At 42.4% G+C, this 14,901-nt stretch overlaps 1 protein-coding gene across 4 annotated transcripts in view; it reads left to right on the plus strand.

Moving 5' to 3' along the window:
* Positions 1-14,901, plus strand: part of sema5ba (sema domain, seven thrombospondin repeats (type 1 and type 1-like), transmembrane domain (TM) and short cytoplasmic domain, (semaphorin) 5Ba) — a 231,228-nt gene that overhangs the window by 204,747 nt on the left and 11,580 nt on the right. For 3 of the 4 annotated variants that reach the window (XM_088083658.1, XM_088083656.1, XM_088083657.1), the window contains 7 exons: positions 175-318; positions 1,149-1,296; positions 2,243-2,468; positions 3,927-4,139; positions 8,414-8,584; positions 12,316-12,432; positions 12,948-13,085. In XM_088083658.1, coding sequence (XP_087939784.1) covers positions 175-318; positions 1,149-1,296; positions 2,243-2,468; positions 3,927-4,139; positions 8,414-8,584; positions 12,316-12,432; positions 12,948-13,085 — 1,157 coding nt within the window. The remainder of the gene's footprint in view (positions 1-174; positions 319-1,148; positions 1,297-2,242; positions 2,469-3,926; positions 4,140-8,413; positions 8,585-12,315; positions 12,433-12,947; positions 13,086-14,901) is intronic. The other variant, XM_042495042.2, reaches the window with a different exon arrangement.

The following is a 14,901-nucleotide window of genomic DNA, read 5'->3' on the forward strand; positions in this document are numbered from 1 at the left end:
CATTTCTGTTTCCAGAAGCTCAGAATCACAGAAATGATTAGACTGAGCTAAAAGTCGCTCTCTCTTTATTTCCCAGTGAAAGCACAATACTAAAAGCATCGGTGAATAATTATGCAGGCTTTGGACCATTATGAAATATGTTGTTAATGCCTTTCCATGTGTCTGTTGCCATAGAAATGGAGGCTGGACGCCTTGGTCGTCATGGGGACAGTGCAGCACAACCTGTGGTACGGGCTTCGAGCTGCGCCAGCGTTCCTGTAACAACCCGTCACCGCGACATGGCGGCCGTGTGTGTGTGGGGCCAAGCAGGGATGAGAGGTGAGGAATTATTGTTCCGTTATTTAAGCAACTTCACAAACTTTCGTACTCTGAAGATTGAATCAAATACGTCTTTCCAATCCAATAATACCACAGGCTTACATTATAATCTCTTTCGTCACCAGTACTGCTGTGATGGTCAGAACCTGTGACTTGAATGCTTTTTTTTTTTTTTTTTAAATCACAGGTCAAGTTTTGAGACTATCACGTCATCTCTGTTCATGATTTTTGTGACTTTTAGTTTGGGTAGGCAGAAATCTGGAAAAATGAGGCAGAATTCGAAAAAACACCCAATTCTCAATCTTAGGCCGTGTTTAAACGAGAACGGCCCTATTAAAAACAGAAAAGTCTTTCCTTTGCATTTTTAAAAAAATCAAATGGATCTTGCATGAAAAATTAAACTTTTGTTGCAGTCTGTCTTTCGTACACACGACAATGTTGTTTTGAGGGCCTGAAAATGCAAACTTTGTAGAGTGTAATCTTTTAAAAACGCCAATCTTTGAAAGATTACACTCGGGAACCTGGTTTTTAAAACAAAAGTTTAATATTTCATGCAAGATCCATTTGATTATTTTTAAAACGCAAAGGAAAGACTTTTCTGTTTTTAGGAGGGCCACTCGTGCCTAAATGTGGTCTAAGTTTTCCTCTCTGGTAGACTTTATAGTGTGATTTTTTTTTGCCAATTGATTCTAAAATTAAACCTGCCATCCCACCTTTAAATCAGACTCCAACCCAAGTCTGAAGTTTACAGCTCTCACTGCTACTGTATGTTTGTCACAAACTCTCAAACTCGCCCTCCTCCTCTTCTCGCTCCTCTGCCGTCTCCTCAGGTTCTGTAATGAAGGGGTGTCCTGTCCTCAGCCCATCTTCTGGTCCCCGTGGGGCTCCTGGACCAAGTGCAGCACTGAGTGCGGGGGAGGCGTCCACTCCAGGGTCCGCACCTGTGAGAATGGCAACAGCTGCCCAGGATGCGCACTGGTAGGAAACACACACATGAATACACACTCAGAAAAACAAAAAAAAGACACAAAAGAACATCTGTCAACCTGGAATCACCTAAACTTGTAGAATCTGTCTTCTTGCCTTTTATGACAGAGCTGACATTTATTTTTCCAAGGACAAATCAGAATTGTTGTTTTAAACAGAGTCACAGGTTTTTGCCGTAGCTTTGTAAGAAAATGTTAATCTGTAGGTGCCGATCCTCTTTAGGCTGGAGCCTGAACTTAGGCAACACTTTATGAAGTAAAGGCGAAACCGTTATAGAGGTGAACAGATGATAATGACAGCGGAGATAAAAAACAGACACGTTGAAAGGCTCTGTGAAAGGCTCAGCTGGTGTCGGCACAGCGACTGCATGTCCGCATTTAGCTCCTTGTTTACGAAAAAATGTCTTTTAAATGTCACGGAAATCCTTGACGTCAAAACAAAATGTCACATTTCCTTTTTCAAGTGAAAAATGCGGGATGATTTCTGTCGCTTTGTGAAGATTGACGGTCTCTGGGGACCACACAGAGTTCAATTTTCAACAGAAAAAGAAAAATGTCAATATTGATATATCCTTATCTCTGTTCACACAGAACATAATGTTGTGTTTTTTATAGAAACAGCACAGATAAAGCCTCGTTTGGCGTGAGTCAGATTGGAATGGCATTGATCTCTATTTAAGATTTAACAGTTGCACAAGAATCTCAAAAACTTACAAATAGATTTCTTTAAAATGTGGTTTGTATCCTGTTTACTGAAGAATCAATTCTATTGATCGTAGTGACCCCAGGATCCTTCCAATTTTAATAAAAACTGGTGTTGTGGAGAATAACAAATATGTAGTTTCTAGAATCTCCTCACCTTTTTTTTTTTTTTTTTTTTTAATTATGAATAAAACTCAACCCTCTGCACCCCGCCTGTCTCCCACCGCCTCATTCAGGAGTACAAGGCCTGTAACTTGGAGGCGTGTCCGGAGGTAAAGAGGAACACACCTTGGACGCCCTGGATGCCCGTTAATGTGACCCAGGGCGGAGCGCGTCAGGAGCAGAGGATGCGCTACATGTGCCGGGCTCACCTGTCCGATCCCCACGAGCTGCAGATCGGACGCAGGAAGGTGGAGACGCGCTTCTGTCCCAACGATGGTACAGCAGCCTGCGAGACGGACAGTAAGTTAACCGGCGGACAGATGATAGCGTTGTTAGACGAGGAGCCCTGAGCTTTTAAAATCAAAGTAAATCACAGTCTCATTGCTTGTACCTTATTGCTTTAAAAAAATGATTATACATCAGTGATATGACGCTAAAGAAGTTCACCCTGATGAACTCTAGTGTACTTTATGTCCAGATAAAGAAAAAGAGTTCCCATAATGTTGTAGTTAAATTTAACCCACGTGTATCTACCATCGGCACCTATGATGATCACTCTCTCAGAGCTGTGGTCACTTACCAACAATATTTTTATGCCTCTGCGCCGATGATTGGCGAGGCCAGAGGCATTATGTTGTCGGGTTGTACGTTCATCTGTACATACGTCCTTATGTTCGTACATCCCATTCTTATGAACACAATATCTCAAGAATGACCTCAGGTAATTTCCTTAAATTTAGCACCAACATCCACCTGACTCAAGGATGAACTAGGGCCATATATTGGTAAAATATTATCACCATATTTTAAAGCTATATCATGATACACAATATATATTGCAATATTTTTAATGCATGGTGTCAACACTAAACATAAACTGAACTAATCTTAAAAATCTACCTGAGGGGATAAACACGCCCTTTGAAGGTGTTTAATGGCTTATTTGTTGTGATAACATCCAAGTGAATGGTTTAGTAGCAGACTTTTTCAGCCTTTTACATTGCAATCCTAACGCTTACTTCACACAGTCTTTGACCTTTTTGTGCCAGGTCGGCCTGTTCAGTAATCCTCATCCATAAACCGTAATGAACTGAGTTTGAAGTAGGCGTGTTTGAATGTGCGGAGAATCAAGAAGCAATGATTTTTTTTGTGTATTTGTGGAGAAATGTCAATGGAATAATAATCAGTTATCTATGTGTGTACAGATACAGTACTGCACGGTCATCACACACATAAAAATACTCACTTCTGCACAAACACAGTGAGAGTGCATCACGGTTTCTCCCAGTAAGAGCATGACATGTGGAAAGGTCCCTCCTGTTAGCTCCCCTACATGCTATTAGCGATGGGGTCACAGAGCAGCACCTCCACACACACACACACACACACACACACACACACACACACACACACACACACACACACACAGAGCTGCTCTGGGTCACAGTCCACTGCTCTCCACTGGTGGCTTTTTCATGCCCCCCTCTCCTGAATCGATTACTTGTCTCCCCCTGTCAGCCTCCTGGGGGGCCACATTGACTCTGACAAACTGATGAAACACCGACAGCAGGGATCGGTGGATGCATGAGAGACACAGATAGAGTTTGAGAGAAGGACAGACTGAAGAATATGCCCGCTGGCAAAGTCATAGACATTGTGTGACTTATACTCAAATAATCTGCATGCTTCGCCTTTAATTCTTAAAGCTGCGTATATTTCTTTCCATGACTTTAACCTGGAGCTGTTTTTCCTCTCCAGCCCTCGTCGAGGAGCTCCTGAAGACACCGGTGGTGAGAGTGGCGGGCGCCGGCTGGTCATCGTGGGAGACCTGGTCGAGCTGCTCACAGAGTTGTGCCAAAGGCTACCGCACCCGCAGGCGAACCTGCAGCGGGCCAGAGGGGAAGAGCGCCCCCGTCGCATGCCGCGGGTCACCTGTGGAGTACCAGGACTGTAACGTCCAGGCATGTCCCGGTTAGTGAAGACAACAAAACCATGCTCATTCATGATTACCAAGGGCTCATTATTTTAAAAACACACACAGGAATATTTTTTTCTTTAAAAAACAGATGAAAACAGTTTTTCAAAATGCCCAAAATACAAAAATGTTGCTTCAAGTCAGATTTTAAAAACACTTTTGCACTGAAAACACTCCCACATGTACAGTTGTTTGAGCTGCTTGTGTGTTAAAATGTGATGGTTAACAGATTGGTCACATCAGGTTTTAGACACAAACATTCATTGGGAACTTTCAGTTTGATGATAGAGCATGATACTCTGTTGTAATGCAATACAATTATGTATTTAGAAGTGTACCATATACTGTTAAGCTAGTTTTTTTACTAAATAAGGCATATCTAGATAAAAATACTTAAGATAAAAAAAAAATTGTTTTATTTTTTCTTAAAGGTTCCGTATCTAACCTCCAAAAAACCTCACAAACCTCTCTAAGGCTGTTGAGTAAACTGTCTCTGTCTGTTTACAGTCATTTACAATAAAAAAAGTGATTAATGCAAAAAGTCACACACAGTACCTTTAAATTGCAAAAATGAAACTTTAGTTTTGAGAACAGTCTTATCACTCAAAGGCACAAAGTCACTCAAAATCTTCAATCACGGCAGCTGACAGCTTGAAATGTAAAAACTTAAGGTGCTGTTTTTTATTCCATCGTGCTGTTCCAGTAGTTTCTCCAACACATGCAAGAAGTTACAAACACTTAAATAGAGTGCAGATAAAGTCAGTTATTGTCCTTTTTCTGACTTTTTCACTTTATTACACGATCATGAAAAAAATGCGAGCGCTCTGAGAGGCAGGGATAGAGACGGAGAGGGAGGAAGGTCAATGGTGGTAGTAAAATACTGCTGAGTGGATCATTAGCTTCATTAGCTAATGGTTACCAGCAGCTGCAGCAGTGCACAGAGAGTCCTTGGACAAATGAAGTTATCTATTTCAAACTCCTCATCAAACCATAATCAGCTGACCCAGGGCTCTGCTGACCACAGACTGCTGCACTGACAGGCTGCACTTATTAAACCAGACTGAGGACACACACACACACACACACACACACACACACACACACACACACATGCTGGCATCAGAAAAAGGTCCTCTTGAGAGCTTGTCTTTAATATTCATGACCGGTGCCTTATGAATTAAGGATTTATGATCGGTTGGTCCAAAGCTGATCTACTTTATGAAGTGTATTTAAATGTCAGTTGTTGATGTCCACGTGTGATTGGCTTAGCCGCTGACACCTGAGGAGGCCGAGGCAAAGCGGCCTTGGTTACTTCCCGCTGGGAGGTAGCCAATCAGGAAGCCTTTTGCCATGAGAGACACGTGTCCAGCCGGTCTCCGGGTGTCTGTCCCGGGTAGACACTCAGATGAGAAGGACAAGGCCAGTGACAAAAGAGAGAATGAGTGCAAAATAGTAATTGATGATGAGATTAGAGAGAAGGACGGAGGCTGTATAGATTGCTTTGAAGATTGAAATGAATAGGTGTGTGGAGGACGTTGGCGTTTGTGTGTGTGTGTGTGTGTGTGTGCATAAAGGCAGACAGACTTTGAGTCAGTAAGTCACAGCCAGTCCATTTTCAATTATGAGTTTCATTATAAGAACTTCTGACCTAAAAAAGTAAAATTCAGATTTTGAAACTCCAGGTCCAGGCACGATGTCAATTTCAGTTAAATTTTATTTATGACGCCCATTATCACAAATCACAACTTGCCTCAGAGGGCTTTACAACATCCCTCTTTCATTAGATCCTCACAGCAATTATGAAATTACTCCCCCCCAAAAAAACTTTAATGAGGACAAAACGGTAGAAACCTCAGGAAGAACGACTGAGGAGGGATCCCCAAGGACGCACAGACGTTCAATAGATGACAAAAAAGAGCAATAAAATTACAGTAGATGACAAAATGATACATAGGAAAGAGAGGGGCAGTAACAGAAATAAAAATCGTGAAATGTAATCTATGGACAGCATGCAATATTACATGCAAATATTGCAGTATTTGTATGTGGCGACAGCAGTCATATGTGTATAATAATGGTGGAGGTAATATCCAATATGGCATGTTTGTTTTTTGAAGTCAATCACTCCACCACAGAGCTGTTTTTAAGTCTTAAAAGTAACTTGTTGTCTCCTCTCATGTCCTGTTGAGTCCAATCCGAAGTGTTCTCATTCAGCTGTCTCGTCTTTATTAGCAAACTGCAAGTCAGTTACAAGTCATCAGGTGTGTCAGTTAAGAAGAAACTGAAAATCAGCTTGTAACAAAGTTGATATTAAAGGCTCAAGTTGTTCAACACAAGTGGAGGCAAAGTCTCATGACAGTTTTAAGTCAATCCCCAGGTCACACATGACAAGTCCAAGTTATTTCTTCAGTCATACAAGTCCTAGACCAGTGAAATTCCTTTTTTTCCCAGCATGGTGCTGGTTAGTCGCTTAGCAACCTCAGATGCAACCCGCCTCATAAAAGTTGGCACTGAGTGGATACAAGAGTAGCACGCAGCGCCCGACAAGCGGTTAAAGAGGCGGTTTTTATAAGGCCCCTCAGTCTCAGGTCAGTTGAAAAGCAAAGGTTAAATCTCTGACATGAGTCCAGGTCAGCTCTGAAGTCATCGTTGTCAAGTCTCAAGTCAGAACTTCACCAACAGCTCTGACACTAAACTTGGTTTAGCCGATTCAAAATCAAGTTTCTGGTGTTTGTTTGATCATTCTGAACATAAATCAGGGGGACGGGCAGACAGTAAGAGAGTCATAAAACCAGTACGTCAGTCAGTGAGTGGTCCAGTGGTTCAGTGAGTCAGACTCACAGGTAAACAGTCAGTCAGTCAGGCCGAGCGGTCGCTGGCTGGCTGGCTGTGAGAGCTAGTCAAAGTTAAGTGGTCACAGCCAGCTTCACTCTCAGTGTCACACTAATCCACTCAGCTAATAGAGTTTTCTGCAGCACTGTGATGTTACCTGGCAACGCCGCCTGTCTCCGTCAGTCAGACGGTCATCAGCCAGTCAACCACCCGCTCAATTAGTCAGTCACGCTCTTCTGATCACAAACATTAACAGTCCCCATGGGACTCAATCAATGCTGCAGCAGGACGGATCAAAGACAAATAGGACATGATTGGAAAGAAAAAGACATTTATTACAACTGTAGATCTTCAAAATGGAAAATACATGAAATATAGCATGTATGTAGTGTGTGCAACAGCAGAGCAGTGAGAGAAACATTTATGGAAGTAACACTTCACATGAACAGGAAGTTCTGTTTTTAGGACATCCATCATTTTTCACTAATGCAGTTGTTTTTCTGAGTCCGGCTCCAGCAGCTGGTTGGTTACAGCCTGTAAGGATTAGTTACATCCAGCCTGGGGATATAACCGAAAATTTATTTGCAATAAAACATTCATATTCTAGTCAATAGGCGGGTTTCCATTAACCCTCAAATTGCATAAATTGAAATTGCCCATATATAAAATATGCCAAATGGAAACACGTCCATTTTGAAAAAATCTCCCATTTGTCACTAAAGAGTTTTTACGCTCACATGAGGTGGTATTTCAGGCGATTCAGAGAAAGCCATATTATGCAAAACTGCAATGGAAACACTTTTTTGGCTTTTCTAGGTCACATGATGCTGTGTCTATGTGCTTGTCAGTAGGAACTGGCTCCCTCGTGATGCAGCAGAAGCTACAAGAGCTGTTATTGTGTCATATAACTCTTCAAAAACTGAGTGGATTATCCGGAAGTTCTGAATCCACAATTCCTGAAATCATGGACTATCACCTCCCAGAAATCCCTCATACCTCGTCGCTCCCAAACGAGCTAAAACATAAAACGTCACCTTTGATTGAAAATAACACGGCTAGTGCGGTGGCTGCAACAGAAATAAACCTGCTGATGTTTTAAACATCCATCACCATGTTTCTTTGAATGTTATCACCCGAGGAGAAATCACAGAACATCACTCAAGGGACGCAGTCATCTCACAATTGTGTTTTATCAACATTTCAAAAATATCGCTTAAATTTTGCACAAATCTGAAATGAAAACCCGCCGTATGTCATGTCCCAAGTTCTCATCAGCAAACTGCAGCTTGTGATGATTGATGTCTCTCAATCCTGACCTTTAAAATTCCCATTGTGTTGTGTGTGTGTGTGTGTGTGTGTGTGTGTGTGTGTGTGTGTGTGTGTGTGTGTGTGTGTGTGTGTGTGTGTGTGTGTGTGTGTGTGTGTGTGTGTGTTTCAGTAAAAGGTGCATGGTCCTGCTGGTCGTCCTGGTCTCAGTGCTCAGTGGGATGTGGCGGCGGTCACTATCAGCGCACACGCTCCTGTAACAGCCCTGCGCCCGCCAACGGAGGCGACATCTGCATAGGACTGCACACCGAAGAGGCCCTCTGCAACACACACACCTGCGACGGTAAGGTCACACATGAATCCAAAGCCCAACTCTGCCACGTCGCCACCGCTCCCGGCCCTTTCATCACGCCTCCAGGCAGGCAATCATCCCCCATACCGTGTCATATCGGTGCCGTCCCACTCGTTAAATTGCATCTTTCATCTTTTCCTAATGAATAAACCAGGTCTTAGATATATGAAAAGATAAATAGAGTCATGCTGAGAAAACAACCCGTCCTCCCACCGTGTCGCTCCCCGCTGTGCTGCTGGAGCTCGGAGCGCCATGGCAACCCTGCTGGAAAGGTTTAAAAACAGACTTGTGATGTCGTAATGAACATATGGAAATATTACATAATGCGTCTGAAGTTTAGATGCTTATGCTTGCAGTTTTTCCCACAGAATTAAACTTTGTGGTGGCAGCTGGCCAAAAATGGAGGGGGGGGGGTGATGCAATACAAAAACTTTCTTTGATCATGAAGCCCAACATTAGCTAATATTTTTCTGGTAAATCAGTGAAATGCATAAACTTTACTGTCAAACAATGACAGTATTGACTCATATGAACAGGCCCAGCAAAAGTCGGGCTTATATACTGCTGATGTATGAAATATCTGTATCCTCACTGTGCTGCAGTTTTATAATCTATGATAATCTGGTCACATCTCTTGCTGTATCAAGGCACCCTCTCACTTCCTTTTCTCTCCATGAAGTTCTCACACTCATACAAACTCAGACTCTGCTATTACTAACGTCCAGGGATGTCCCAATCACTTTTATTTGCGTCCCAATCCGATGAAAGTCATTTAATACCGAGCATCTGCTGATATGGAGTCCCAGTCCGATACTCCTGTTTTTCCAGATAATACAGTTGCACAGTGCACACTTTAGTAGTATTTGTTTTTGGATGAATTACACTTCATTAGTACGTAATCCGTGTTGTTTTTTTTTTTTTTGTTTTTTGCTCACAGGGCTAGTGCACCTGCAGGTGGTGAGTGAGGTTGTTATAAACGTGCTGTCTGGCTCTGCTATGAGCAGGAGAGGCACCGCAAAAGCCAAGAGGCAAAAGGCAAAATGCGTGACTCACACAGAGCTGAGATAAAACGAGTGCTCAAACTGCAGTAATTAACAGTCTCACGCTGCGTTCTTGTTTATGGTGGTTTGCGGTGGAACAACACATGGAAGCTTAACAGAGGAGAGAGAGAGAGACTGCTGAGTGATGAGTGCTGACAAACTTCGCCCTCCGTGTAGCTGTGCATGAAAATAAAACACCTGAGTTTAATATTCCCGATCAGTGAAAAAAATGGCTTGATCGGCCCCAGATACCGATGTTTGAGACCGTATCGGGACATCCTTACTAATGTCAGAACGTCACCTGTGGAAAGACTGCTGCCTCACATTCGACACACAAATCCGCTGACTCACAGGAGCGGCTGAAATCTGCGTTTGTGTTTGTCTTCTGCGGCGCAGCAGCCGTCAGCGTCGATTATGTTTGTTAGTACCAGTCAGTGTGGACGGGGCATCGAGCGAAGCTACTCTGCAGACAGACAGTCAAAGTAGCACATTTTCATTTAATTTATATTATTTGTTATCAGATTTTAAATAGTTATTTAAAAAAACAGATTTAAAAAATATTTTCTGTTGATTAGATATCAGCATGTGGCGGTCAGTGTTGATGTCGTGGCGATTAAATAAATCAATATGAGAACTCTGGCATGTTTGATGGTGCTACTAAAAGGCAAAAAACACAGTATCAAGTGCATGTTGATCTAGTTTTTGGAGAAATATTGATGTACCAGTCTTAACAGAAAAGGTTTGTTTGTTAATGCAAAGCAGTTCACTTAAATTAATAAAAATAGTGATAAAATACAACTTTTCTAATGCTCCTCTCGGTATTTATCTTATACTGTTTCACTTGCCCAGCACTCAAAGTACGCATCATGTAGTAAAACAGTAAAATAGTTAGTGAGAAGAAATGTTTTTGAAGGATCCGTTCAAGCAAATGACCAAAACACAGAACTATACACAGTTACATGAAGTTATAAAGTGCAATAACAGACAATAACACAAGACACACGTAAAGTTAAGTAAAACAACAAGTTTCTCACATCCAAGTTGTGCTGAAATAAAATTAGATGTCGTAATGTTTTTTTCAATTTGAAGGTTAGCCTCGTTTCTCCCAAAGTCTCTCACCATATGACGATGAGATGTGAGATGTATAACAACGCCCTCTGTGTCCCCCCGCCTCTATTCCCACTCTGCTCCCACAAGGACACTGAAATATTCATGAGAGATCTGCCTGCTAATCCAGGAGGAGGCAGAAAAAACGTCCAGCATCACAACTCGTAATAAGGATTCAGACTCAGATCTCAGAGTTTAATATCAAACAGCCTTCAACGTTTTGTCGCCCCAAAGTGATTTTCATCTATTCTTTATTCATTTTGCCGGAAAACAAAAATGGCCTGGACAAATATTCATTGTGTGTGTGTGTGTGTATGTGTGTGTGCGTGTGCACTGATGGCTTGTAGTGCAGATGATTCCTGCCTGGATTAAATAGCTGTTTCCCCTTAACTGTCCCTTTCTTCAGCTGCTTTTCATTTTGAATCAGCCGGACTGTCATTCACGGGCAGAGTAACGCTTACAGTCAGCCGCCCCGATAATTACGCACAAAAAGAGAAAAAAGACTTTTTTTCCCTCCTCTTTTTGACGAAATGCTAATCAGCCTCCTTTATCAGGTCCATGTTTTCCTGTTTGACGTTGACCAACACTCCCATTAGGCCTTCACCCATCGGCTGTCTGCTAACAACCTCTCCAGCCCAGATCCGTCTCCTCATCCATTCGTTTATTGACGGGCACAACATCAGTCATCTACCGGGGTCCTCCCGGTGCTGCCGTCCTCTCTGCATGCATAATTGGAGGCAAGCTGGCTGTCAGTCACAGGGATATTTGATGCTGCTGTCGCAGGTCATTTGATTAAAGTTTCCAGCAGAAATGGAGGACAGCAGGAAGGGCTGAGGGGACAGAATACTAACGAGGAGCCTCGGGCCTGACGGCGTTCCTTGTGACTCGGCAGTGCGATCACGCAGGTCGTCCGGGTGACAAACATAAATGGGAATAAATGAAGCAATTAAAGTTGGCTGCATTGATGCACAGTTATTAAACACGTTGGAGGTGGCTGCTGTGTTTTGTTTGTGGAGACCAGTGGTTCCCAACTGGTGGGTAGCGGTCCAAAAGAGGGTCGTAGTGACTCGATACCATGTCAGGTTTGTGAAAAACAGGTTTTAGTTGTTGTTTTTTGTTTGTTTTTTTTAACCTTCCCAAAAGCTACAGATATTTTCCCCTCAAGCCTCCCTGAGTGACTCGGGGAAAATGCCTGAACTGTTCATCACACGTGTTCAAGGACCGTCTGAAATTTGAAAATCCAACAGTCGTTTCTGTTTTTACAGTTTCAGGCTGTGATAAATTGTGTGATTTGGGCCTTTTTGTTTTGGCAGGCCTGCAGGTTTTGAAGGCACATTTTCTTTTAAAATCACCAATAATTTTAAAAGAAAAATTTTAAAGGTTTCTTGTTTTGTTTTGTTTTTTTCCCCTACAAGCCCGCAATGTCCTGCAATGTCCTAGTATAGCCCCTAGTTTTAACTAACTGCACTGTATTCTTGCAATTTGTTTTTAGGACCACATCTTATTTATATTTTGTCGCATAAAATTGAATACGTGGTAATTTCTCTCATGTGCGGATCTTGAACTATGACTAAGGAGAACTCTGGTCCCAGTGGCTGGACCAGTTGGGAGCCACTGATGTCAACGGTTGTGCAGCGAGAAGGGAGCAGATGGTGGCGGCGGAGCAGCCTGTGGGTGAGACTGATAGGAAAGGTAAAGGAGGCTTGTCCTCTGCCTCCGCTCGGGCACCTTCTACAAAAACTGCACACTCGAGAGCACCCTGAATAACAAAACCAGCTTTTTCATCAGCCTTTCATCGCAGTAGCCTGTGCTCCCTTCACTCTGGCGCTCTTAAACACGGGTGAAAGAGTGCAGCGGGTGCATGGTTCAAAGGGAGAAGCTGAGAGTTGGGAATTTTCTCTTTCCTCTTGGGCAGGAGCCTTTGTTTACTGCTCGGTCGGCTGCTGCGGGGAAACGGCACTAAAGCTTGGCTCAGGAGACAAACATCTCCGCTATGCACTAAACAAACTCTCCTCGGGTTTACTCTTCCAATCCTGTTTACATCACAAACACTTTTTGGTGTGTTGGGGCCGTTTGTCTGGCTGAGGTTAGTGGCCGCAGGCGGTGACAGCTTGGGTGGGCGCGTTGGTTTCCAGGACGTCCGGGTTTGATGTGGCTTTGTGCTTGTCTGGGTTTGTATTGATTGTTTTTATGTTTTCTGTGTTCAGGTGGTTGGATGGCCTGGTCACTGTGGTCAGCCTGTGATGATTCAGGATTGCAGATGAGGAGTCGGGTGTGTGGCACTCAGGGCAGCACCCCCTGTGTGGGCAACAGCACTCAGCGCAGAGACTGCAATGAAATACCTGGTGAGTCAGTCGGGTTTGGGTGACCTGCGAAAAGCTTCGAACTGTGCGATATTGAGCCAAACGCGATCGGTACAAAACTTTAGCACTTTGTGTCGCACTTAAATCAGCAGCTACTCCTGAGTGGAGCATAATGCCACCGTGTCCGAACAGCAAACGAGCATCCGACAATCACTTTGCATCATATATCATCTCATCTCTTCGTTAACCCTTCGAAACCTGAGCAAATTGGCAAAGTAAAAGAAAAAAAATAATTATAGCATAATAATTAATTAATTAATTAAAAAAGTTTTTTAAAAAAAGGTAATATTCTGTAACACTATTTAAAATATGTTATTATGGTCATAAAAATATAGTTGTAGTTCTGACAATTTTCCAGCTTTTATTCTTTTTTTACTTTAGATATTTTCTCTGGTATTTTTCTCTCTTAAAAAATACCTTTCTAAATCTAATATGATGCAATTTGTGGAACTTCTTTTTTCTCTTTTTTTTTGTAGTTAAGAGATTTTAATACTTGTGAAAGGCATCTGAAAGAAACACAAGAAAAGTGTTGTTGCTCCAGGTTTCAAAGGGTTAAAGCAACATTATGCAACTTTTAGTTGCTTGTTGGGTTTCATTCTCAGGTCGTCAAATACCGATGCGTTTGGTTAATGGTCAGACCGAAGCACCAACCCATAACATCGATTTCTGACGTCTTGGGAATCAGACTGAGCAATCAACGGACGATCGCAGTGAAACTTTTTGAGACTGGGTGCTGTCCTCAAAGTTGATCTTAATGTTGATAGATATTATTAATATCCGTTTATAAACCATCAATTTTTCGTATTGTTTGTAATTACTAATGCATTGCAAGTTAGATTTAGTACTGTGACGCTGTCCGCTCAGGTTTCTGCTTTTTAATTTGTCAGAATTTGTCATGGCAGCAAATGCAGGTTCAGCCAAGTTTGCCACAGTTTAAGCAGCAGAGCAGCGAAACCAGAAATCAACGCAAATCTTTGAGTCAGACGCCTCTCAGATACACGCTGCACCTACGCAGGTTCCTTCAGATTTCCTATTAAAGTTCGGAGTTTCCCTTTAGAGGTTCTTTTGAGTGCAATGCCCTTTTGCCAGAATTTTGAGAACATAAACTGCTTACTTTACAGCCCTGACTTAAAAAATACAGTGCTTGGTTTTCACCGCTCTAAATGTGCTGCTGCCTTTTAAATAGAGACGTGTGAACTGGTATCTTTTGACATGGAAAGCAGAATGCACGATGTGCTTGTTCGGGTGGCTTAGCCTCGCTCCCTCTCTCAAAAATGGTTTCAGATTCTGTGTTTTCTATGTTCGTGTCAAACTGAAGACAGAGGAAGGTTCTGCCTACAATCTTTCAGTCCTCCTTCAGGCCAAACATTTGTTGGCAGGATCTTTGGAGAGCAGCAGTTTGTGATTTCAGGACACTGTCTGCTCAGGGTTCGCTGAAGGTCCTGAAGTGCTTGAATTTTGAAACTTTCTCTGGGTTAGAGCTTTTCAAAGCTTGAGAAAGTGATTTATTATAGTAGAACACAGTGGTGGAAGAGGTACTCGGATATTCCAAATTTTTTTTGCATTTAAAATTGTGCTTTTGCGTGACTAAAGTAAAAGCACAAAAGTTTTAGCATGAACACATAATTAAAGTAGCTCACCTAAAGTAAAGGCACTCATGGAGAATGGCTAATTTCAGAATAATGCAGCCTGTTACATTAGGTAGGTTTCCATCACAGATTTGCACAAAACATAAGCGAGATTTTCCAAATGTCGATAAAATAAAACTGTGATACTATTCCAAGAAACATGGCGATGG

The sequence above is a fragment of the Plectropomus leopardus genome, chromosome 10 (assembly GCF_026936395.1).
Source record: "Plectropomus leopardus strain MGB_pleo_1.0 chromosome 10, ASM2693639v1, whole genome shotgun sequence".
Lineage (NCBI taxonomy): Eukaryota > Metazoa > Chordata > Actinopteri > Perciformes > Serranidae > Plectropomus > Plectropomus leopardus.